The sequence below is a fragment of the Ictidomys tridecemlineatus genome, chromosome 15 (genome assembly GCF_052094955.1).
Source record: "Ictidomys tridecemlineatus isolate mIctTri1 chromosome 15, mIctTri1.hap1, whole genome shotgun sequence".
Taxonomy (NCBI): Eukaryota; Metazoa; Chordata; class Mammalia; order Rodentia; family Sciuridae; genus Ictidomys; species Ictidomys tridecemlineatus.
The window spans coordinates 6116972-6142452 of record NC_135491.1 but is presented as its reverse complement, the minus strand read 5'-3'; the positions used below and the strand labels follow the sequence as shown (position 1 = coordinate 6142452).

The 25481-nt window shown below is 56.2% G+C and overlaps 1 protein-coding gene across 8 annotated transcripts in view; it reads left to right on the top strand.

Moving 5' to 3' along the window:
* Myh14 (myosin heavy chain 14) overlaps positions 1–25481 on the top strand; it is a 70974-nt gene that overhangs the window by 11425 nt on the left and 34068 nt on the right. For 4 of the 8 annotated variants that reach the window (XM_078031566.1, XM_078031565.1, XM_078031563.1 and 1 more), the window contains 18 exons: positions 839–866; positions 994–1096; positions 1808–1831; positions 2892–2984; positions 3286–3349; positions 5297–5395; positions 6235–6375; positions 15004–15099; positions 17342–17460; positions 17918–18070; positions 18221–18394; positions 18682–18855; positions 19704–19818; positions 22290–22412; positions 23745–23932; positions 24109–24230; positions 24866–24935; positions 25080–25240. In XM_078031566.1, coding sequence (XP_077887692.1) covers positions 839–866; positions 994–1096; positions 1808–1831; positions 2892–2984; positions 3286–3349; positions 5297–5395; positions 6235–6375; positions 15004–15099; positions 17342–17460; positions 17918–18070; positions 18221–18394; positions 18682–18855; positions 19704–19818; positions 22290–22412; positions 23745–23932; positions 24109–24230; positions 24866–24935; positions 25080–25240 — 2047 coding nt within the window. The remainder of the gene's footprint in view (positions 1–838; positions 867–993; positions 1097–1807; positions 1832–2891; positions 2985–3285; positions 3350–5296; positions 5396–6234; positions 6376–15003; positions 15100–17341; positions 17461–17917; positions 18071–18220; positions 18395–18681; positions 18856–19703; positions 19819–22289; positions 22413–23744; positions 23933–24108; positions 24231–24865; positions 24936–25079; positions 25241–25481) is intronic. The other 4 variants (XM_078031567.1, XM_078031568.1, XM_078031569.1 and 1 more) reach the window with 4 other exon arrangements.

Here is a 25481-nt window from a genome sequence, read left to right as displayed (position 1 = left end):
AGATGGGGACACTGAGGCACGGAGCAGTGCAGCCGCTCTGGGGTGACACCGGTGGGTGGGTGGCTGGGCGCTGGGTCTTTGTGTCCTGCTGTAGGGTCTGGTCCCTGCTGGGCGTGTGGAGGACATTCTCCCTGGGCTGCTGTTTCACGTCCCCTTTGTCAGATGGGGAATCGGAGGCACAGAGCTGCTCAGCGGCTGGCCCCAGGCCACACAGAGAACCAGCCAGGTCTCAACGCTGTGTCCCTGTGACACCCGAACCAGGCTGCTCACCCCGAGGTCCCGCTGGGGGCAGCTCATCCTCCCCCCACCCCTTAAAACCACACAGACCCTTAATGAGGCTCGAAACCCAGCTGCCCCCTCCCGCCTCGCCCCCCCGGCCTCTTCTGTCCCTCCACCCCTCGGCTCAGCGCCTCCTGCAGGCCCTGGGGCTGTGTCCTCCGCCTGCCCCAGTGCTGCCCCTGTCTGAAAGGTCACCTCTTCTGAGCTGGCCTGCTCTGTCCCCATGCTGTCCCCTCCGACCCCAGCTTCGGGCCTGGTTCTATCCACCTGAGGAGCCAAACACGTCTTCGGTGTTAGTGATTATGATCTGTTCAGTGGGGTTTGTGGTCTCCATTTCCAGGTGAAGAAACCAAGGCACAGAGAGGGGCAGCTGCTTTCCCAGGGTCACACAGCAAGCAAGAGGCTTAGTCAGGGAGGGATATTAGAATCCAGGAGTGTCATGCAACAAAACCCAATCATTTCCTTACCCTTTGGAAATGATTTTAAAATGCATAAGGGACCAGAGGGTCCTGTGGGAGAGCCCCTCCCACATGACATGCTCCCCTTCTTTCCTCTACAGATCGCGAGGATCAGTCCATTCTCTGCACGTGAGTAATCTGGAAGGACTTCCTGGAGGAAGAGGGTCCCGGCTGGGCATGTTCTCTTTGCAGCGGGCAGGGCAGGGGCTACCTGGCCTCCTTACCCAGCCCTGTGCTTCCCCGTGTTCCCCCACAGTGGGGAGTCTGGAGCCGGGAAGACAGAAAATACCAAGAAGGTCATCCAATACCTGGCCCACGTGGCATCATCGCCGAAGGGCAGGAAGGAGCCTGGCGTCCCCGTAAGCCATCCAGCCTTGGGACACCCCAGGCCTGGCCACGAGCGTCGTCCCCTCTGTCCTGGGTTTTGCTCCCCACACACTGCCTGCCTTCTTCACAGAGCTGCTGTCTCCTGCCCCTAGGCTGCCCGAGCACCTACTGTGTGCCTGAGCACCTACTGTGTGCCTGAAGCACCTACTGCGTGCCTGTGCACCTACTGTGTGCCTGAGCACCTACTGTGTGCCTGAAGCACCTACTGCGTGCCTGAGCACCTACTGTATGCCTACAGCACCTACTGTGTGCCTGAGCACCTACTGTGTGCTGCAGTGGTGCTGGGAGTGAGGCGGGGCCATACACAGATGGTCCTGAATGGCACCCGGCACTCTGAGCCTGACTGTGGTGTCCATGTGCCTGGGCATGGGGTCTGCATGGCCGCCTGTGCTGCTCCCACTTCCCACATCTCTGTCCTGTGACTCAGCAGCCCTGAAGCAGGGCCTCTGTCTCCCCGAGGTAACCATGAGAAACCCTAGGCAGGGGCGGGTGAATCCTGCTCGCACCCTGGAGTGGGATCACGCCCGGGCCTGTGGCCCCGCCCCGTGCCATCCCACTCCACAATCCTGGTTCCGCTGCCCCCTGGCCCTGCCTCTGTCCAAGGCCACCTGTTCACCTGTGTGTCTGTCCACGTTCCATGTGCTGTGTCCTGGTCCATGTCTCGTGTCCCATGACTTCCTCAGGCCTCCGCCAGCACCGTGTCTTATGTGAGTAGCAGGGAACTGCCTCCAGTCTTGCTGCCCCTAATGTGCCCTGGCCACCCAGCCCGCGGTCATCTGGTAGAGAGGGTCCAAGAGTGATCGCACCAGCCAAGGACTGCGCACAGTAGGAGTGCACTTATCAGTCCTACTGTGTGCAGGCCAAGGCCCATGCTGTCATTTGGTGCAACCCTACTGTGTACACACTTCCCCCTGCTGCTGTTTACAGTGGCCCTACTGTGTGCATGTACCCAGGCCCCATGCTAACATGGATAGCCCAGATACCAATGTACCTCTTACTGCTGATCCACTGTGTGTCTAGAGGTGGCGGTGATACTGCCTCCACACATGCAGAGCTGGCAGCCGAGCGAGGGAGGCAGACTCCCGTATTGCATGCTCATGTGCCAAGCCACATGTTCATTTCGCTTTGCATATATTTTTTCACTCTTCAAAACCGCCCACCAGCTGAGACCATTTCATCCAACTCAAGCAAGATGTAGACTGAGAAGACACACGTGGGCTTCTGTTTAACTGAGCACCTACTAGGTGCCAGGTCTAATACTGAGGGTCAGGAGGGAACGTCAGTGAGGGTCCTGCCATGGAGCAGGCTTGTTGAATGCCTGCTTTGTGCCGGAAGTTTGAAGAGCTTTTCCTGGATGGTGTAGACTCATTCTCTAAGTGACGCCTGGGCGCATGTGCATCACCACCACGACAAAATCAGACAGGGTGGAAGTCCCCTCTCCTCCTCGCAGTCCCGAGTGGCTTGCGCGGCTGACAGCTTGGTGTGTGACCTGGCAGTCTTTTCCATGTTTACCAACGTGTGTGTATCTGTAGAAAGAAGAGTTTTGTTTCCTGGTGTTTCTCCCTCGATGTATTTTTAATTAATGGGCGCTGCTCTCCAGCTGGTCTTTTCCTGTTTGGTTCCATCTCCCCTCGGGATGTCTTGGTAGAAGGAGCAGCAGGACCCGGATGTGGGGGGCGGGCATGACCCCCAGGAGGGCCCCTCCCACACAGACGCTCAGCCCGCCCCTGGTCCCCTCTCCCTGACGCCCATGTCCCACCCCGGCAGGGGGAGCTGGAGCGGCAGCTTCTTCAGGCCAACCCCATCCTGGAGGCCTTCGGCAACGCCAAGACAGTGAAGAACGACAACTCCTCCCGATTTGTGAGTGCTGGGGACGGCTGGGTGCCAGGGGCATGGGCGCTGGGCACCTGGGGTGGGGCCAGATGGGTGGGCTTGCTGGAGGAGGGGGCTGGGCCTGGACCCTGGGTCTGAGGGGGGGGCTGGGCCTGGACCTTGAATCCTGCAGGGAACCCTTCCCTGGGGACGCACAGTTGGGGTGGGATTGCGGTCTCAGTGGAGAGGAAGTCAGAGGCATTCCCGCTGTGGGCGGGTGTGGGGTGGGGCCCCTTGGGGTCTGAGGGGTAAAGGACCCTCTCTGAAGCTCCCATGTCGTCCCTCCCAGGGGAAATTCATCCGCATCAACTTTGACGTGGCTGGGTACATCGTGGGCGCCAACATCGAGACCTGTATCCTCTCACAGCCCTGAGGGGTGCCGGGGAGGACCTGGGGTGGCCGAGGAAGGTGGCCCTTTGAATGTGGACCGTACAGGAGGCAGCTCCAGTGCAGGGCTGCCAGCCCCCACTTCTTGAGCTCAGATGCAGTGACATAGTCTGGCGTAGGCAGCAGGGTGTGGGTGGCTGCTGGTCGTGCAGGTGCTGGGCTAGGGCTCATGCCCACCCACCTCCAGTGATGGACTGGAAGGATCCCCAGACTCAGCTGCAGAGCCCTCGGTCCGGCTGTGGCTCACCACAGTGAAGAGGTGCCAAGCAAAGTCAGGAGGTGGAGATGGCTCTGGGGGCCAAATCCAGGGAAGCCAGCTAGAGCTTCCAGAACCCTCTCTCAGTGGAGACACTCGAGATGTCTCCTGCGGCGAGGTATGATGACTGCGTCGGGTGTTGTCCAGCCTGAGTCTTGGGGGCAGGGTTGTTAGGGGGGCTAGTCACATGGCCCTCCCTGCCTAGCATGTGCCCAAATCCCCAACTCCTAGAAGGATGGCAGCTGTTCAGTGCAGACCACACAGATGCCCCCAAACATCCAGTCCCAGTGAGCCCCTCCTCAGTTAGGGAATGCCAGGGACCCTCCTAGAATCTGGGTTCCCAGGCGCCAGCCCACCTTGCCAGCAGGCCTTACAAGGAGAGGCCTCGGGCTGCCCTGTCTCGCTGCCCTGTCTCGCTGCCCTGCACGGCTGGCATGCAGCGCTCAAAGGAATTTCCAGGAGGAGACACCAGCCTCCAGGAGGGCAGAAGGAAGAGAAAGGGAGTCACACTTCCTGGCTTACATCCTGCTCCGAGGCTTTGCAGCTGCACCTTGGCCACTCCATTTGCACACCTTCTGCCTCAGTGTCTCCTTCTGTAGGCGGAAAAGGAGCACAGAACCTGCCTCAAGGGGCTCGGAGGACTGTGTGAGTCACAGCTTAGCGAGGGAGCCCACCGCATAGAAAGAGCCATCGTTGCCAGCCATTCATGACTACGGTAGTTAGCCGTGCGCTGAGGGTGACAATCGATTGACAACCATACAGCAGTAACGCCACCAACTGTTAATAAGAAGCCACACCCCCTCCTTCAGGCTGGCTCCCCGCACCTGGGGAAAGGGTCTCTGGTCAGGCCAGAAGGACCAGGGGTCTCAGCTCTTGGGCCCAGCTGCCTTTGAGACCAGTGACAGGTGCGTGGGCTCATGCTCCCAGGCCCAGTAACCACCCGGGCCAGTCAGAGGGGTGTCAGGGTGGCCCATGGGTGGGGGCCTGGGCCGGAATCCTCACCCCAGTGGTGCCGCTGTCATCCCCACTCAGCAGGAGGAAGCCAAGGCTTGGGGTGATCGTGATCCACGTCCCCATTCCTCCAGGGGCCCTTCCCCCACCCCTCCCGTCCACGTCAAGCAGATTACCTACCGTCTTCACCCACTTTTGGAAAAGAGACCTCATGATTTGATCTTGGGCAAAATATGGGCTCCATGGTCCTGTGTTCTATTTTGCTCTAAGGTGTCCTGCCATTATTTATTGTGTAAACATGTCACATGACTTAGAAGGAAAGAACACATGAGGGACACAGTCTAGTGGGCGGAGGGAGCTGATAGTCCCAACATCCAGGTGGGAAGACTGAGGCCAGCGGGGAGCTGACACCCTGCTTGCCCATGGGCAATGGAGAGCCAGGTCCTTCTGGGTGCTTCCTGCCTGGCAGGTCATTTTCTCTGGCAGCAGCTCACTCAGAGGTGGTATTTTTAAACCCCATGAGCAGATGAGGAAACTGAGGTGTGAGTGCTTAGGTGACATGTCCAAGTCCACTTACCCAGTTAGTGGCACAGTCACTAGCCGGGCTGCAGGTGACTCCACAGCTTTGCAGGGGTACGTGGGCTGGCAACACCCAGGGCTCCTGGGCTCCCTCCTCTCTCTGGCTCCTTGACTCGCCTCCCCTGAGACCTGCTGGAGAAGTCCCGCGCCATCCGCCAGGCCAAGGACGAGTGCAGCTTCCACATCTTCTACCAGCTGCTCGGGGGCGCTGGGGAGCAGCTCAAGGGTCAGCGCACCCCCAGCCCTGCCCAGCCCTGCCCAGCGCTGCTCACAGGGAGGGGCGGGGTTGGGGGCCCGGGGAGGAAGGAGCAGGACGCTCCTGGGTGGATTCTGCTGCCCTCTGGTTCCAGCTCTCTCCTGACTCTCGCTCCCGCTCGCTGTCCTGGCTCGTGGCTCCGCTGCCTCCTGGCCCCTGCTCCTCCTGGCTGCGTGGCCCCGTGGCTCCTGCTCACACTTCTGACGCTGCGGGCTCCGCTGGCTGTGGCTCCTCTGCCCCTGCTCACACAGCCAGGGTTACCCGGTGACTCCGGCTCTGCTGTGGCTCCGGCTGCCTCTTGCCTCCTGATGGTCCTGGTGTGTGCCCCTCTCGGCTCCTGCCAGCGCCCCCATCTCGCTCCTGCAGCCACACCCCGTTTCTGCGGCCACGCCCCCCTCCGCGCCTGTCCCCCACTGCCTGGCTGCAGCTTCCCATTTCTCCTCATTCACCCTGTAGCTAGCTTGTGCTTCCTCTTGCTCCTGCTGCCACATGGCCCTTCATCACTCAGGGCCACTCTCTGTGGCGTCTGAAGCCACATGTCCTCTGGTGCTGGTGCTCACCTCCCATGGCCTCTGTAACTCTCATTCCCAGCCCCGCTGCATCTGCCAGGGATAGCTCCTGCCTGATCCCGGAGCACACAGGAGGTGTCTAATGTGTGCTAACACCAGCTCCATGCCCAGCGCTTTCTGCCAAACCTGTGAGGGAAGGACCCTGTCCATGCAACAGAGGGGAGGGCCTGGTCCCGGTCCACCATCAGGGGACCTGACTGTGGCTGTCCCCTGACCGCGTCCCCCTCCTGCCCCCTGCAGCCGACCTCCTCCTGGAGCCCTGCTCCAACTACCGCTTCCTGACCAATGGGCCGTCATCCTCTCCGGGCCAGGAGCGGGAGCTGTTCCAGGAGACGCTGGAGTCCCTCCGGGTCCTGGGGTTTGCCCCTGAGGAGATCACCTGTGAGTGAGCCTTGGCGAAGGCCGGGGCAGAGGTGGGGGTGGGGGGCCTTGGCTCCTCTGCTGAAGCATTTATCAAGTACAGGCCCTGGGGCCTGGGACCCTGCCTTGGGGAGACTGACGGGCAGATAAACAAGGGTTTCTGTGGTGCACTAGAAGGTGATGAGAGCGCGGAGGAGAACAGACCAGGGGGCGGAGAGGAGGGGCTGTGTCACCCGGGGCTCAGGAAGATGCCTGGAGACGGGGTGTTTGAGCGACGAGGGAGGCGGGGAGGTGACCGTCAAGGAGGCTGGGGGAGGGTAGAGGAAGCAGCCTGTGCCAAGGCCCTGGGCAAGGAACGTGCCACACTGGAGGCCCCCAGTCCAGCGAGTCTCAGGCAGGTGAGGTGAAGGCGCTGGTAGGGCCTAAAATGCTGGCCTCAGGGTTGGGGCTTGTCCTGGGGCTGCTGGGGCGCCCTGGGGACTCTGGGAGCAGGGACAGGATGAGGGCAGCTCTAGGAGAAGAAGGACGCCTTGGTGGCGCGTGAGGACGCACGAGTGGAGGGGTGGGGGCCACCTGGGACGCTGGCTGGAGTCGGCGGGCGGTCCGGGCGGGGGTGCTGGCAAAGCCCCCACCTTTTCCAGTGAGTGGTTTGTCCCGCCCGGGGCTCGGCATGTTGTGTGTTTGTCTGCTCCAACTGCTGTGACACAGATCCCCCTTCAAAGGACGGGGGTCACCCCGCCACCTCCTCTTAACTCAGTACATCTCAGTGACCTTATTTCCACAAAGGTCAGTTCTGAGGACCTGGGGTTGGGCTTCCACACATCTTTTGTGTGTTTGGGGGTGTGGACCCTGTCGACCCCTGGCCCCAGGTGGGGAGATGGACTCCAGGGTCTTCAAGGTGGCCTGAGGTCTTGTGTCGGCTGAACGCTGAGTCTTTAGCAGAGCTGGGGAGGAAGATTCTCCTCTGGTCCCTGGCACTGTAGGAAGGAGCTGTTGTTGCTCGGGTGGCAACGGCAGGTATGGAGTGCCGCTTGGCCCTCTACCCAGGCGGAACAGCTCGGCCTCTTTGGTCATATTGACACAGCCCTCCCCCGCCCCGCCAGAGTTTCCAGCCGGGTTGTGTAAGGCCCCAGCAGGCCTGTCCCAGCAGCTGGGCAGCTGGCAGACATGTCCAGCCCCAGCCCCATCCTGCAGGTCCTGGCTGACCCCTCCTGCCACCCCCTGCAGTGCAGTGAGCACAGCCAGCAGCTCTGATTTCTGCATTTCCAAAGCAAAAATTTTGGAGTAACCTGTGCCTTCAAGAGACATGGCCAGAATGGGGCCAAAGGTCAACTGAGAAATCCAAGTGTCCTTCCAGCCCTGGCCCTAGTTTCCCCCGTCTCCTTCAGAAGTGCTTCAGGCACATAAGAAGACGTGTACAGCTGTACTCCCGTGTCCACGGCGTTCCAGCTCTCCCACGGGATGCCCGGCACTCTCACATAAAGTGGCACAGTGTTTTATACAACCCATAGTCCCCGCCCACATGCTCTGAATCATCTCCAAATGACTTGCAATACCTAATATCAAAGAAAATGCTATGCAAATAGTTGTCCCATGGTGTCACTTAGGGTTAACTGATGGGGAGAGTCTTTACGTGTTCAGTACCGGTGACACGTTTTCTCATGTTTGATCCGAGTCTGGCCGAGTGCGCAGATGCGGGCCGCTTCGGCTGCTTCGCTCTCTTTCAGTAGGGAGGCGCTCTCCGCCCCAGGCTGGCGTTGGCCGTGCTGCTGATAAAAACAAGATGCTGATGTCTACTGCGTTTTAAAGCTGGTTGTTCTAGGAGGGTGCCTGGCTCCCTGGCCTCCCACCAGGTCCCCAGGACTTTCAGAGGCAGGCACTCCAGGTTAGCACCTGGCACGGCCGCCTGGCAGCTGGCCCAGCTTGGTCTGGTCTGGTCTTGGTCTGGTCTGGTCTTGGTCTGGTCTTGGTCTTGGTGTGGTCTTGGTCTTGGTGTGGTCTTGGTGTGGTCTTGGTGTAGTCTTGGTGTGGTCTTGGTCTGGTCTTGGTCTTGGTCTGGTCTTGGTCTTGGTCTGGTCTTGGTCTTGGTGTGGTCTTGGTGTGGTCCTGGTGTGGACTTGGTGTAGTCTTGGTGTGGTCTTGGTGTGGTCTTGGTGTGGTCTTGGTGTGGTCTTGGTCTGGTCTTGGTGTGGTCTTGGTGTAGTCTTGGTGTGGTCTTGGTCTGGTTGTGGTCTGGTCGTGGTACCGGTGGCAGAGGCTCCGCCTGTGTATAGGGGCGTGATTCTGCAAGAAGTGGACCTCAGACCTTTCCCTAACTTAACACTTCACGGCGTTTCCTTTCTGTCACTGTTAGAGTTACAAAGACAAAACCGGATGGAGCACAGCCTTGCCGAGGAGGTCTGTGTGGTCCCCGTGAGCACATCTGTAGGGCCAGTTCTGAGAGGTGAAGTGTGGAATCCAAGGGGACAGGGAAGGTTTTGTTTGTATCTAGCTTAATTTTTCTTTTTGGAAGCATTGGGGATTGAACCCGGGGTGCTCTACCACCGAGTCCTTGTCTTTTATTCTGGCTAAGTGGCTGAGGCTGGCCTTGAACCTGTCTGTGATCCTGCCTCGGCCTCCCAAGTTGCTGGGATCCTAAGTCTGCGCCACTGCATCTGGCAGCTTAAAAAATTCTGATAACTTTATTTCAGATACAATTTATCATACCATTTGTTTCTTTAAAGGGTACAACTTAGTGGCTCTAGTACAGTCACAGCCTTGTGTGCTGTCACAGTGATCATTCCGGAACATTTTCAGCAGCTGAGAAGACCTGTCACACCCCTTTGCCAACACCCCAGCTTCCTGCCCTGGTCCCACCAACCACAGACCTGCTTCCTGCCTCTGTGGATTTGCCCACTCGGAGCCCTCACGTCAGTGGGTCCTTGTCTGGCTTCCCTCACGCAGCGGTGTGTGTTCAAGGGTCCGCGCTGTAGCACGCGGCATGCTTCAGTCCCCCTTTTTGCAGATTAGTTCAGACTTCATCTCTTTACAGTGGAAAGTGTCAGACAGGTGTACAAGCAGGGTGGAAGGAACCCGTCACCGCTCCAGCAGTTGTGGCCTCTCCTGTCACCGCCCTGCCCACCTCCCAACTTGTTTTTACTGTAGGGAGCTACCGTGCTGCCATCCATAAGATGGTGCTAGTTTCCAGTTACCCCAGGAGCGCCTGTTGGCCCCCATCCCTGCCAGCAACCACGGTGGGAAGCCTTTTGGCTTTGGCCAGTGTAGCCGGTGGAGGATGCCATGCTACAGTTTTATTTCGTGCTTCCCTTGCGAGGAGTGCAGCCATCACCTTTTGGTAGATGCTGCTTCTGACAGAAGAGGAGACGGAGGGTCAGGGCAGTGGGTGCCTGCTCCAGGGCTCACCTTAATTCAAGAGGAGGGGACGGAGTTGTGGAAGAATCCAAAGTCAGGCCATGATCCGTTTGCCGAGAAGCAGATGGATACCTCAGTGTCACCCATAGGCCGTCCAGGCGGAAAGCATCTGGGGCCAGTTGAGGCAGGGCCTCCTCCCCCCACATCAGGTCCTGTCTTTCCCTGCCAGTCCTCAGCACCAAGTGTGCCAGGCCCAGAGACTGTGCTGGGGACACAGGGAGGCATGGCAACCTCTCATGTGAGCCAGGCTCAATGTCACCAGCCCCCATGGTCCCCCTGCCAGGGCTTGTGTGTGATCAGCAGCTCTGAAGTCCTCAGTGAGAGCTGACCACCCCGTCCTCAGGGCGTCACCTTTGCCCAGGCACTTGACAAAAACACAGATTCCTGAGCTGACCTCACGGGCCATTTTCAAGGCCACCAGGGAAACCTGAGTCAGGACGGGTCCTTGCTGATGTTCGTCAGGCGAGACGGGGCAGGTGATGGGGACGGGTCTGGGTGGAGGGCATGTCCTTATTGACCTTTTGAGATGCATTCCGAGAAGAGTTACCACGAGGGGTGAAGTGATACCCTCTCTGGGGTTTGCTTTAATGTATTCCTGCAAAAACAATCATAACTGGCCAGGAAGAGGAGATGGGGGCAAGGATGGCCGACCTGTGGATCTGTAGAACCTGGGCTTTGGGAGCCTGAGGGGTCACAGAATCTTCTAGGAAGTTCTCATAGAAAGAAGTTAAATAGCCCACGTGCACACGGGGCTGGGCCTGCAGCTGCCTCACCAGAGAATCCAGGGAAAGGTGGAGTGTGGCTGTGACTCTTCCTTAAGGGGACTTTGTCCCGTGTTCTGAGTGATGTTGCACTGATGGTTATAACCACTCCGTCAGCGGTTCCCACGGGAAGCTCCTGGGGTGCTGACAGGCCTTGCTCTAGGGACATACACAGGTTTTCTGGCTCACCTAAATTTTGGGATGTTCAGGGTTCAACAGCTTCCCGTGAGAGCTTTCTGAACCTGTACCCTGCAACCCCGGGAGGTGACAGGAAGCTGGAAGATTCAGCAGTCATGACTGTGGAACCCTTCCTCAAGGTTGGCGTTCCGTGGGACGCACATTGAGAAACAGGTTTCCCTGGCTCAGAATGGGCCTTGGCAGCACTGGGCAGGAATGTGAGTCCAAGGCAGGCCTCAACCCAGAGGGTCCCAGTCTGCAGAGGAGACAGATTTAGAGAGAGGGAGTCTCTATCCAGGGGCCTCGGGGCTACAATAGGGGCGTCCCAGACTCAGGAGCCACCACACGGGCCAGAGGACACCCGCTGGCCCAGGGCAGTGTCTGTCTCCTGCCGCCTGTCCAGCTGTGCTCATGCCCTCGTCCATTTGCACATTGATTGACTTGTGATTGATTCCTTCCACACACACTGCCTGGGCCTCCCCAGGAGCCGCATCCTGTGCTGGGCCTGCTGGGGGTGGAGACCTCTGACCCCAGGGAGCCCGAGGTGGAGTGGCCGTGTCACATCCCTCTGCTGCTCCTGCCTGTGGCCCTTCCTATGCTCACGGTAGTCTCCGGGGTGCACCCCCATGTTACAGCCTAGAGGATCAAGGCCCAGATGAGGGAAGGGGCTGCCCAGCATATAGGGGTCAAGGGCCTGGACTCCAAGTCTCAGCTCCCCTCCTTACTTTGAAGGGCAAATATTGTCAGTTTCTTATTTTTTAAAACTATTTTTTTAATATTTCTTAGTTGTAGATGGACACAGTGCATTTATTTTTATGTGGTGCTGAGGATCGAACCCAGGGCCTCACGCGTGCGAGGCGGGTGCCCTACCACTGAGCCCCAGCCCCTCAGTATCTCATTTTTCCGAGCCTCATTTTCCTCATCTGAGAGCAGGACTATAACAGTCTCCTGAGTCCTTTGGATCTGGGGACTCCGATTGTTCCAGACATCCCCATGCACCTTCTTTTGCTGGGCATGATTCCAGGCACTGGGGACATACCTGAGACTCACACCCACCCTCCCCCGACCCTGCTGCTGGTCTCAGGTGGAACGGCATGGAGCTGGAGACAGCTCCGTCCTCGCCACCTGTGCCCCTGCCTGCCCAGTGGTGTCCCCTGGAGGACTCAGTTTTCTCATCTGTGAAGTGGAAATGGCTTCAGACCCCAGATCGCAGGGCTGGCCCCTGAGCACATGCCTGTTGCACACAGGAGGACACAGGCCTGTCCTCTCTGTCCCCAGGCTGGCTGAGACCAGAGCTTATGCCCTGCCCCTGCCTGGCCCAGGCTTCCCCCTCGTCTCCCCTCACAGGTGGGTTCCCTCAGAAGTGGCCCTGGGAGTCCCTCATGAGGTGGCAGGGCTGCCTCACCCTGTCCCTCCTCCTGTGCATCCAGGTGCCTGCTGGCCCGTCCGTGCCGCAGGGCTACTCCACCTGCCGGCCTGTGTTCTCCAAACACCGCAGCCCAGGAGAGACCAGGGCCTGGGGCAGGATGGGAGGAGGCCCTGTTAGCATTCCTGGGGCCCTCACCTGTCCCTGTCCACCCAGCCCCCATCTCTGAGAGGGCAGCTAGAGGACACTGCCCAGTGGGGGAAACTGAGGCCCAGGAGGCCACCCAGATTTCCACAGCCACAGGGCGAACTCCGCTGGTCAACAGTGAGCCCCATTCGGCCAGCTCTCTGCTGTGTATCGTTAATCTGTTGATTCGTTAGGCTCAAGGTGGACTTTGCCAGAAATCTGCAGGAGAAAACTAACGGGCCCAGACAGACGGAGCCCTGCCCTGTGGGGTGTTCAGACTAGCAGGAGCATCGAGGGACCCAAATGAGTTAAAACTGGACCTGCCAAAGGGTGGAGAGGTGTCGGCATCTGGCCCCCCAGGAGGCAGCGCTTGCCTAAGTCCTGTGCTTGGGCAGAAATAACCAGAAGCAGATGGTACAGGGATGGCGTCTGCCTGGCGGCAGCTGTCTGAACAAAAGCCCAGGGGCAGGAGTGAGTGTGTTGGCGGAGCTGGGAGAAGGCTGCCCGGCTGGTAGAGCTGGATCAAGGTGGTGGGCTGGAGGGGCTGGAGGGCTGGGAACCCGGTGCCACGGACCCTGACGCCAGAAGCAGGGGCGCTGCACAAAGAACTGTTCCCCCCCAACAGGCCAGTGGAAGTTCATTTGTGAAAACACTTATAGAGTGCTTACTGAATACAGAGGGCAGGTTTGGGGGTAGATGGGAAGTCAGGAAGGTCGTTTCCACAAGGAGTTAGGGTTTCCCTGGAGACACAGAAGCTAACGTTTGTGACACACCCTTCAACTTCACCAGGTGCCCCACGGGCTTTACCAAGGCCTTCTGTGTTTTAGAATTCACGTTCACGCCTCGTCCAGGATTCCACGTCACCTTCAAGATCACACCTCTGAGTGGAGCCCGTTAGTCTGGGCCTGTTCCTTATCACTCGTGACCCTGGCACTTCTGAAGAGGAGACTGGTGGTTTGGTCTCACTCTGGGTCGGTTTCCACAGGGTTAGACGCCAGTTTGTGGTTTTGGCAGGAGTGTCCCAGAAGGCACGCCAGCCCCCTCCCCTCAGCCCGCACGCTCCTCTTCCAAGTCAACCTGGTGCTGGGCGTGACATGCAAAAGCACACGTGGGTCCCAAGCATGCAGCCCCGGGACCTTCACAAGGGAGCATCCTGTATTGACAGCACTTCAAAGGCCCCTCGTGTCCCCCACACCCCCAACACACCCTAAGTGCACCCCCCTGCCCTGCTGACAGCCAGGAGCAGTTTCTCTTGCTCTTGGACTCGGTGCAGATGAAGTCAGCCCCCACCTGCATGACTTCACCGAGTAAACAGATGAGGCAGCTTCCTGCCGGCCTTGATCCTGGTGTTTCCATGAAAGCCCCAGGTGCAGACAGCCTGCCCAGGCGACCCCTGCCTCGGCTGCTGAAGGATTGGCGAGGTTCTGGAAGGGCAGCCACATCTTAATAACGCCCACAGCCAAGGACAGGCTTCCCTGGGATTGCAAAAGGGGCTCCTCCTGGAAAATCTGCTGTTATTTTAAAAGCCCAGAACACTTTTGTGTTCATCTGCAAAACAGTTGCGAATTAGAATCTCAGAAAATCACAAACCATTATTTCATGCACTCAAGTGTCCCATGGGACATTTAGCGTCATCTAGGGTGGGAACAGTTCTTTGTGATGCAGGATGTTTGGGACTGGATAATAATGAATGTTTGGACACCTGGGACACTCCTGCCACCTTCAACCCTCCCCCAGGAGACTGCAGGCCACCTAAAACTGCACGGAGAAGCCAGTACCACCCTCCTTGTTAGGCTGCATTTACAAATCCACCTGTTCAGTAGATTTATTTATAAGCCCCAAATCGGTACTCCTGCTGTTTCTGTGGGCACTTGGCTGTTGGTGTACGACAGGGCAAAACTTGTGCCAGAGAACAGTCAATTGCAGAAAGGTGCGGCCCACGGCCTTGCTTGGTCTCTCATTCTGTAAACCGTTTCCCTGTCGTGGTATATTTAGTAGAACGTTTTCACGTGTTTCTGCTTTTTTGTTGGTGACTTCACTGTCTAAAAATGTCACCTGAGCAAGTGTTGAAGTGCCATCTAGCGTTCTAAGAGCCCGAAGGCTGCGATGAGCCTCACCCTGAGTCTGGTGAACCTCACGGGAGTGTGCCGCCAGGAGCTCAGGGTGCACAGGTCTGCAGAGTACCATATCAGTAAGGTGTCTCAAAGAGAAACGCACGAAACACGAGGTGACTTGTTGATCAGTTGGTGAGAACGTAATGAACAGAGCTCGCAAGAGCCAGACCTGGCGTTTCCACCGAAGCCTCGGTTCATGTTCTCATCCGCGGATTCAGGGCCCGCGGTGACCGTGGACGGGAACTAGCGCCAGTCTGAGAATCCAGGGCACTTTGTTTTCTCCCATTTCTCCATTGACAGGTTGATCTTACCTGGGATTTTCAGTCAGTGGTTTAGAAACCTTTGCGTAGCCCTGTGGACCGTCCTCGTTCATTTCCACTTGTGGGACGGACCAAGGGCCAAGCAACCCCCCCCCCCCCCCAGTGCTGGTGAAGCAGCCCCTGCGCACATCAGCGGCCTGCGTTGATCCGGTCTCGTTTTCAAAGGCCTGTCCAGGTCCAGACAGGTTTTTAGTCGAGGGGTGGTGGCAGGCTTCGCCTTAGGGTTGTCAAGTTTAATTTTCAAGGGGCTGATCTGCGCTGCGCTAGTGGTCCGGTGACCAGTGGCCGGTGACATCTGGCTTTGTCGCCCTCAGCTATGCTGCGCACGGTGTCCGCCGTGCTCCAGTTCGGCAACGTGGTTCTCAAGTCGGAGCGGAACACGGACCAAGCCACCATGCCCGACAACACAGGTACTGACCCGCCAGCCCTGCCCACGGCGTGGGGCCCCCTCCCCAGCCTCCCGCCCAGGGCCACTCTGACTCCCTGTCCCTGGCAGAGGCCTGCCCCAGTCACATCCCGCGCTCTTCCCGTCATTCGAAAAAGCTTGAGCTCCGCTGAGCCTTTCCACCAGCCCAGCAGCAGGGCGCCCTGCCCACCGGCCCCTCGGAGAGAACCACCCACAGCATTTGGCAAATCTCCAGAACTGTGCCCTCTGCTTATATGCCTTATTTCTTTTTCCTTTTCAAAAGCAGAATTATAGTCAATATTTCTTTTTTTAACCAAAATGAAAATATCTATGCTTCTGAATTATTACACACTAATACAGGATGGAAGGAGAAAACCCGTTGAGACAGAGAGAAAATGCCTGTAACCATATCTCTGAGAAACGACTGCTCTCTGGGCTTTGCTGTGTATCTGTACTAGTGTGGATGTAGATTGTCACAGAAATATGGTCATATTTCACATGGCTCCCCCTAGAGATCAGAAGAGCCTTCTGCCCTGGTTATAAAATCCTATGGGCTCATTTTCAAAAGCTGCACAGCCCAGAGCATCTGAGGCAGCAGGGCGACCCCAGCAGGCTGTGGGCTGTGGGACAGGCAACCCTATCTGGGGCCCTCAGGGCTGAATCGGGAACCCAGCAAAGAGGCCATGCACATGCACATTTTTGCTTTATAAAATTGGGACCAGACCTCACAAACTATCTTGAAATCTGCTTTTTCCTCTTAGTGCATTGAGGGCAACTTTTGAGGTTGTTAACTAGACAGAAATTTCTTAATCTGGGGTCCACCGGTGGAGCTGTACGTCTCTGTCATTGGTCCCCTTTGAAATCTGTGCAATTTTGATTTCTGCATTTGCAAATATAAATCAGAGAAGCACTCTGTGGGCTTTTTTTAGCAGATGCCACAGGGCCCACAAGGCTGGGAACCCATGAACAACACTCTGTTGACGGCTGCATAGTGCCCCCACGGCCTGCTAACCACGTGCTGTTTTGAGTCCCGTTCTTTAGCTCTGAAACTCCACGTGTGGAATGCACAGAGACCCAGCAGAATCAGAATGCTCTGCTGGGGCATGGCTCAGGGTAGAGCTAGGGCTTAGCATTCCAGGCCCTGAGTTCCATCCCCAGCATCTAGAAAGAAAGAAAGAAAGAAAGAAAGAAAGAGAGAGAGAGAGAGAGAGAGAGAGAGAGAGAGAGAGAGAGAGAGAAAGAAAGAAAGAGAAAGAAAGAAAGGATTAGAAACTGCAGTCACATGCCCACACCAAAGGAGAAATTTAAATCCTCCTGTCCTCCCCTCTCAGATGTAATGACCAATGACATTTTGATGCTATTTCCTTCCGGCGTTTATCTTTAATGCTGAGGCTGAGCATTTGTAGAAACTGTTCCCCATGATGGAAGTGACAGAAGCTTGAGGACATTTCTTTATTATGGGTTTAACCCAGAAACGTGAAACTCCCTTCCGGCACAATCCCGCCCTTCTCCTGCCCTGCACTGTGCTGTCCGTGCATTTCTCCCTGCAATTTTTACCTGTAAAAATGAGATGGACTTTGCATGATTCTTTTAAGACATTTTAGAATTACATGAAAATTGCAAAGTGTTGCACATTTTATTCAAGTTCATAAACTATTTCCCAATATAATGCCCCCCCATTATTTTCTTGGTAAAACACATTTAAAAAATCAAAAAGACTTATGTTTTATTACTATTTCTTTTGGCAGTACTGGGGATTGAACCCAGGGGTGCTCTGCCACTGAGCCACATCCCCAACCCTTTTTATTTTTTACTTTGAGACAGGATTTAGCCAAGTTGCTGAGGCTGGCTTCAAGCTTGCAATCCTCCTGCCTCAGCCTCCTGAGCCTCTGGGATCACAAGTTGCACCACCCCACCTGGCTTGAAAAGGATTGATTTAGAATTAGGTTGTGTGTCTGCCGTCGTCAAAGGATCCCATCCTGCTCCTTCTTTTACCCGCAGTCGCTGAACTCTAGGCTGTTCGCTGGCCTCTGTTAGGAACAAGGGTGTGATGAGCAGCGTGGTCTTTGCTCACGTCCTGGGTCATTTTGTCTGGTTATTAATTCTCTAGCTCCTACCGTGATTGGACCGGAACATCACACTTAGGACTGAAAGCACCCCACGGAGAAGCCCCGGCTCTCCACCCGCCCCCTCGCGCTGCAGCCCCCTCTTGGTACTGACGGTCTGCCTTCCTCCTTTCTCTTCAGCTGCACAGAAGCTCTGCCGCCTCCTGGGACTGGGAGTGACCGACTTCTCCCGTGCCCTGCTCACACCCCGCATCAAAGTTGGCCGAGATTATGTGCAAAAGGCCCAGAGCAAGGAGCAGGTAGGCGGGGCCTGGCATTGAGGCCCCAGCTGGGGAAGACAGAGTTTGGGAGTGATTCGGACCGGTTCCACTGTTAGCTGGGGTTTTTCTGTTAGTACCCAATTTTCATATGAAGGAACTGAGGCACAGAGAGGTTTATTTTCCATGTCTGAAGTCACACAGCCTTTAAGTGTTAGAGCAGGGATTCTAGCCCAGTTTATCTGGCTCTGGAGTCCAGCTCTTAACATGGAAATTGACTTGAGGCATGGCCAGACTGGTGAGCTGGCCTGCTGGGAGTGCTTGGCCCCATCGCTGGCAGCAGTGGGGCTTCCTTCACGGAGGGCTGTTCTTGGTGACGTTTGTAACCAAGAAGCTGGGGGTGAAGCTCGAGGGGCCAGGACTCAGGGCCCAACCACGGTCTCCTCCATGGCCGGGGACAGGCTGGGGCCTCACGGTGCTGCGTCCCCGTCCATCGCAGGCCGACTTTGCACTGGAGGCCCTGGCCAAGGCCACCTACGAGCGCCTCTTCCGCTGGCTGGTGCTGCGCCTCAACCGTGCTTTGGACCGCAGCCCCCGCCAGGGCGCCTCGTTCCTGGGAATCCTGGACATCGCGGGCTTTGAGATCTTCCAGGTCTGTCGCTTGGGCTGGGACGGGGCTGCCAGACTCCACCGCTGCCGCTTCCCTCGGGGGTCTCTGCCACGCCCCTGCCCCTCTCTGGCTGGGCGACGGTCCCTCTCAGGCCCACCCCTGTGCCGCTCACCCCTGTGCCGCTCCCCGCAGCTCAACTCCTTCGAGCAGCTGTGCATCAACTACACCAACGAGAAGCTGCAGCAGCTCTTCAACCACACCATGTTCGTGCTGGAGCAGGAGGAGTACCAGCGCGAGGGCATCCCCTGGACCTTCCTCGACTTCGGCCTCGACCTGCAGCCCTGCATCGACCTCATCGAGCGCCCGGTGAGCGGCGCCGCCCGGTGCCCTCTGCACCCACCAGCTTTGGCCTCCGGGCTCCGGGGGCTTTGACGCCCCCATTGGTGCTTCTTAGAGCCCTGCCACCAGGAGGCAGTAGGGACCCGGAATGCCCTGCCACAGGGCCTTGTCACTGGGTTCCTGAACGAATCTAACTATTGTCCTCACATCTGGTTCTAGGCCCAGGTGTTGCTTGTAGGACCTAAAAATCAGCAGCAACCTAAGTGGCCAATATTTGGGGATCTGTCTTACTCTCCCCTCTTGTCCATGGTCAGGCCAACCCTCCCGGACTCCTGGCCCTGCTGGATGAGGAGTGCTGGTTCCCCAAGGCCACAGACAAGTCATTTGTGGAGAAGGTAGCCCAGGAGCAGGGAAGCCACCCCAAGTTCCAGCGCCCGAGGCACCTGCGGGATCAGGCTGACTTCAGTGTCCTGCACTATGCAGGCAAGGTAGGGGGCTGGGGACGGCCTGGGGACAAGTGGGCAGGAGTGGGGATCAGGGGGTCTCCACTTAGCTGCAGGGACGGGGAGGACGCAGAGGGAATGCAGGGCCCTTGATTTCTAGTCACAGACAAACAGGGGTCGGGAGAGCCCCGGAAGGAGCCAGGACTCCAATGAAGTCAGGAAAAAACTTCCTCCGGGAGGGATCTTTGCAGGGTTTTGAGAAATGGGTAGGAGTTCAGAGGGTGTGCATTTTCCAGTCATTCAGCAAACATGTGCAAAGGCCTTTTGTGTGCCCTGCTCTGTGCTGAGCATAGCTGGAGACATAAGTCAAGTATGGTTTCTGTCCTCACGCACTTCCTTATTGGGAGGGATAGAGTAAGGCTGTGAGGATGTAAGGCTGGCAGCTCCGTGAAGAGGAAGACCAGGAGGCCTCCATGAGAATGCTCCTCCATCAGAATGGCCCGCTGACCTTTTCTGTAAAGGGCCAGACAGCAACAGTGTCAGCGTTGTGGGTCGATGGCCTCTGTCACAGCGACACAATTTTGTTGTAGCATGAAAGAAGCCACTGCTAACTCAAAAGAACACTGTATCCAGTAAAACTTTCCTAGAAGGAGGCTGCAGGCTGGATGTGGTCTGTGGTCTTAGTGAGCAGGGGCCGCGGGCAGCCAAGAGAGGACATCAGAAGGTGGGTTGTGCTCTCCAGGCACAGAGCACAGGCGCATAGGGTAGGGGATGTTGTTCCCACTGCGGACACCAGGTGGCGCCCACGCTCTGGTCCCTGGGAGCTGCCTGGGGCTCAGCTGCCCAGGGAGCTGGTGAGCCCAAGACACATGGTCTCTCTCTGGCTCCATCAGGTGGACTACAAGGCCAACGAGTGGCTGATGAAGAACATGGACCCACTGAACGACAATGTCGCAGCCTTGCTTCACCAGAGCACTGACCGGCTCACGGCAGAGATCTGGAAGGACGGTGAGGACCACCTTCCCAGGGCCTGTCCTGGGTGCCTGCACATCCCTCTCCCTGCTCACAGTGTGGCCATTTTGATAAGCTCTCTGCTCAGACCCAGAGCCCAGGGCTCACAGGTAGTGTTTCCAGTTAGCGGCAGATAGAAGTATCATTTGCTTGATATCTTCAACCAGCATCCCATTCAAGGATAAAACACTCCCTTCATCAGAAGCAACACATTGATGTCTACTATTGATTGGCCTGCTGTCAATCATTGTTTTTAGGAATACTAGCCTATGCAATCAGACCAGAAAAGACTAGGACTTGGTTTCAGCATTCTTTTCAAGTACCAAAGTCTGTGAATGTCCAAGTCCTTTGTAGACTATGGAGTATTAGTTGCATACAACCTACACACATCTTTCTATATACTTAAAATCATCTCTAGGTTAGTTATGATACCTGATATATTATAAATGATATAAATAACTATTACACTGTATTCTTTAGAGAATAATGATGCCCCCCCAAAAAAAAACAAGTGGTAAATATTGAGTATGGATGCAAGAGGTTTTCTCTGAATATTTTCAATCCACTATTTGTTGAGTCCATGAATACAGAACCTGCAGATATGGAGAGCAAGTTGCATATGGATATTCTAATGGAAAAGGGAAACTTATCTGTCGATCTATGTATAAACATATGTAGGAATACTTGTAGACAAATATTTCCTAAAATAAATTAGGAGATCCTACTAAAAAGGGATTAACAACCACAAGAGAACCTATAAGACGATTCTTAGGCTCATTGGCTTTGGGTCTTTGCTTTCTTCACTTGATTACAAAGTCCCCTCCCAGCCCCTGAGGAGGAGAGAAACCACAGGCTGAGATATGGTTTGCCAGGGTTTTCCTGCTCCAGTAAGGAAAGAGTTTGGCCATCCATGTGCTTGGGGGCATCAACAGCAGTGTCAGGTGCCTTCATAGCAGGATCCTGACCTTCACCAGATATTTTGTCTGCTGCCCTCATCTTGAGGGCAGGTTTGAGAAATGATTTTATAAACTGGCAGAACCAGCATTTTGATTTTGAATTTGTGAATTTGCCATAACCTTTTACTGATCTGGAGAGTGTAGCTGTAGAAGTGCCAGCCCATGCAATTAGGCAAGAAAACAAAATAGGTGAGTTGCTTCTAGAAAAAAGAGCACAAAATGCCTTGATCTTGTGAGCTGATGTCATCAAGAGGAATTTGATTTTTGTGTTCATACTAGAGAGTGAAAAGCAGCATTTGATATTCAGATTCTGCTATGAAAATCATCTCTGAAAAATCTTCCTTGCTATTCTTTAAAATGGGTGCCCCCTCATGGATACACAAATCCCCCAGTGAGCCCACATTTTTCACATCCAATGTGTGCCTGGCTCATGAGAGAAAGTGGAGGCTGTGAAGCTTCCTGAATCCAGGTTGGGAGCCGGTATAGTCGCACTTCCTCTAAGCTCTCCTAAACAAAGGCACTCATGAGGCCAGTCCAGATTCAAAGCGTTAGACGTCACAGGCAAAGGATTCAAAGTGAGGGAGGGGATGGAATTGGGGCCATTTTGGGTTATTCATGTCTACTGTAGCAGCCTTGATCATGAATTGGGCATACTGCACCCTGGCAGCCAGGGGAAAGGTAGATGAGATAAGCTGTCCTCTGAGCGGCTGAACTAACAAGTTTGCTGGGAGCATCAAGTTAGTTCTTGAGCTTCCTGGAAGCCTGGGGAAATAGGAGATATGTCGCCATCTATCCTAGCTGGTGACCTAATTCTGGGATCACAAAATCTGACTATGCCAGTAATTTAAGAAAATGACAAAGCACAAAAACACACAGAAGAACCTTTTCAGTAATGGTAAGGAAATGGCTCTGCAACCTTAGGAGTCTGTGGAAAGAGAAATAGCCACCAGAATTCTTTATTCTTATATAGGGGACACACAAGGGCAGGTTCCATGGAACATTCTATCCCAAAAAGGGCAAAGGTAGGATTACAAAGGAACAGGTGAGGGTAGCTCTTCCCCATGGGTGACGCCTACGCCTGGAGCCACATTGTCATCTGAGCTGGGGTAACGCCCAAGTTCCTGGGACCTGCCACGGCCCTGCCAGACTGCAGGCAATTGATCAGAAGCCAGTGCATCGGGACTTAAAGGCATCTGCATCCAGGGCAGCTCCTGACAGGGATCCCTATTAAAAACAGACAGACGCAGCCTCTAGGAAGAGAGAGTTTTCCCCTTGTGCTCAAGGCCCATAGGACATTCATCCTGTCAGCCAACACCAGTGCCCTAAGTGGGTAGATATAAGGTGAACAGGACTTGAAAATCTCATGGCCAACATTCAGGCTTCCCCCTGCTCCCTCTGTGCTCTTGACTAACGACCTCTCCTCTCTTTCTTCATGCCATCTCTCTCCCTCCATGCATCTCTCTGCCATCTCTCTGCCATCTCCCCTCCCTCTCATCTGCCCTCACTCCCCAGAACACGGGGGCCTCCAGCAGCTCTCCTTCCTTGGCTCCTTCCCCCCGTCACCCCCAGGATCTGCAGGGAGGCGCGGCTCGGACACTCCTCTGCCAGGGGGTGGGTGTCCCTGTGCATCGACGGGTGAGGCTGCTGGACAGGGAGGGTGGACTGTTGGGCTGGGGACCTGGTTTGAGCATCATCCAGCCCCTCTCCTCTCTGCTGGAGGTCTCTCCCTCCCCCTCCCCCCGTGCCGGCCCCTTCTGCAGTTTCCAGTGTCTAACTGACCCTCAAGGAAAGTACAGACAAGCATGGTAAAGCTGTGGGGTTTTGTTTTTAATTTTTAATTTGTTCATTTAGTTGTGTTTCTTGAACGCTTACTATGTGCTGTTCATGATATGGAGCTCTATTATGATCGACACCCAGAATCCTCCTCACAACCCAGTGAGGAGGATGTTAGGACTGTTACCCCCATTAGGCAAATGAGGAAACTGAAACATAGAAAAAGGTTAAGTAACTTGCCCAAAGTCACACAGCCGCTAAGTGGCAGAGCTGGGATTTGAACACAGAACCTGACTTCTTCCTTATGCTCTAAGCACTTGATAATTATCGTTTTGAAAATGACTGAAAGCTTGAGAGTGGGGGAGAGTTGAACCCAGGGAGGAACAAGTCACACTCCAGGCCCTGCCCTAAGGCTGGATTATCCAGCTGACCACTGATGGCCTTTAGGTGGGTTGAGTTTCACAGGACATCAGATGCTGCCCGGCTGCAGGTTTCTGAGAACCCGGCCTGATTCTGTGCACAGAATGTGAGATGACACAGAAGGAAGGTGTGTGGGGTTTATGTTACTAGCTGAAGTGGCCCCACCAAGTGGCCACAGAGGGCACAGGTTACTGTGAAATCGAGGCTTTCTAGAAAAGGAGCTTAGAGGGAAGCACTGCGCCCTGTTCAGAGGTCACACGTGACAACTGGCTTTATCACATTTTCAAGGTGTCTCTGTTCCGTGCTCCTGCAGTTGCACTGGGGTTGCTCTCCCGGTTTCCCTCTCTGGGCCTCAGTTTCCTCCTCTGTAAAATGGGAATGACCCTAGGCTTACACGCAGTTGTGAACTGCTCTGAGCACAACCAGGGAGAGTAGAGTCTCTACAAGTCGTGGGTGAGGGGCATCCTCAGGCCCATCGTCAGACGCCGCGTGTCTGATGAAGGAAGTATCTCATCCTTGAGAAGAGGGATCTGAGATCCCGGGGAGCCGGAGAGGGCGCACACTGAATCTTCTGAGCCGTGGGACCTTGTGCACAGTCTCTGGTCGCTCAATCTGCCCTTCTATCCAATGGGGCCGACAAGAGCCACCTCCCGGGCTGTGTGCCCTGGGCATTTATGATGACATGAAATGATAAAGTTCCAGGGCCCATAAGTCCCATAAGCGCAGCTCCTTCTAGCTGACCGGACTCCCCCTCTCTGTTTCCGCCGCCCACAGTGGAGGGCATCGTGGGGCTGGAACAGGTGAGCAGCCTCGGGGACGGCCCTCCAGGCGGCCGCCCCCGCCGCGGCATGTTCCGGACGGTGGGACAGCTCTACAAGGAGTCCCTGAGCCGCCTCATGGCCACGCTCAGCAACACCAACCCCAGCTTTGTTCGCTGCATCGTCCCCAACCACGAGAAGAGGGTGAGTGCGCCCGCCCGCGCCGGGAGGCAGGACGGCCCCCGCGGGGGTAAAGGCCTGGCCGGTCCTTGGCCGCACCCCGTGGGATCCGTTTTCGATCCGCCGCCCGCTGGTTCTGCCCGGCGCGTGGCGCCCCCTTGTGGCCGCCGCCGACCCCGCTGTCCGCTCCCTCTCCGCAGGCCGGGAAGCTGGAGCCGCGGCTGGTGCTGGACCAGCTGCGCTGCAATGGCGTCCTGGAGGGCATCCGCATCTGCCGCCAGGGCTTCCCCAACCGCATCCTCTTCCAGGAGTTCCGGCAGCGGTGAGCAGGCCGGCCCGTGGCGGGGCTGAGTGGCGCGCAGGTGTGGGAGCCCCCGCAGCTTCAGTACCCTCAAAGCTACTTCTGAAGTGGGGCCGTTGGGGACAGGGACACACTGAGTCCCTAGTGTCCTCCTCCGTGAATTGGGAGGACAGTACCCACTCAGTTGCCCTCCATACAAAGCACGCGGAACGCTTAGGGACCTGGGCATGTCGTGCCTCCGTTGGGACCAGGGACCCTGAATCATGACTGCACTCACCCCAGCGTGTCGCAGCCCGCGCTTTAACACGGAAGCAGAACAGGCTGGAGCCGACACTCTCAGAGTCTGATAGGCAAGGGCAACAAAAAGTGTGCTACCCCAAGCCACAGAGAGCGTGTCACCCCTTAAACACAGAAGCGCTGCGTGGAGCCCTGGAAACATTCTAGTAGCCACGTTTTAAAAAGTAAAAGCACCAGGCAGGACTGGCTTTAACACTCTTACCTAACCCGGTGCATCCAAAGTATGTTAACATGTGATCAATATGAAAAAAAAAAAAATTAGCAGTGGGGTATTTTGCAAAACTGCTTTCCTGGCCAGTTTAGGAAATCTAGTCTATGCGGCTAGAACGCTGTTCCTCTGCCCTCCCTGCCCACCACAGGTATGAGATCCTGACGCCCAACGCCATTCCCAAGGGCTTTATGGATGGGAAGCAGGCCTGTGAGAAGATGGTGAGTGTGCGGCAGCAGGGATCTGTGTCCACCCACTTGCCCACATAGGGGCCCAGGCACAGGAGGGGGAACTGGGACCTCCCCTCCCCCACCTCCTGATCCTCCCCCTCTTCTCCCCCCCATTGGCGCCTCCATCCCTCGCAGATCCAGGCCCTAGAATTGGACCCCAACCTCTACCGTGTGGGACAGAGCAAGATCTTCTTCCGGGCAGGGGTTCTGGCCCAGCTGGAAGAGGAACGGGACCTGAAGGTCACCGACATCATCGTATCCTTCCAGGCTGCTGCCCGGGGATACCTGGCTCGCAGGTGGGGGTCTTGCCATTCCTCAGGAACCTGTTGGCTGAGGGCAGGTCAGGGAGAGGTTGACCAGATGACCCTAAGTGTGTGTGTGTGTGTGTGTGTGTGTGTGTGTGTGTGTGGCGGGGGTGGACACAAAGGTGGAAGGACTCCAGGGAGTTGTGCCCTGGCTTCTTGGTCCCGTGGCCAAGTGCTATTGAAGAAAGTGAAGACAGCGGAGTGGCCCAGCCCTCCTGGGTTTGCATGGACT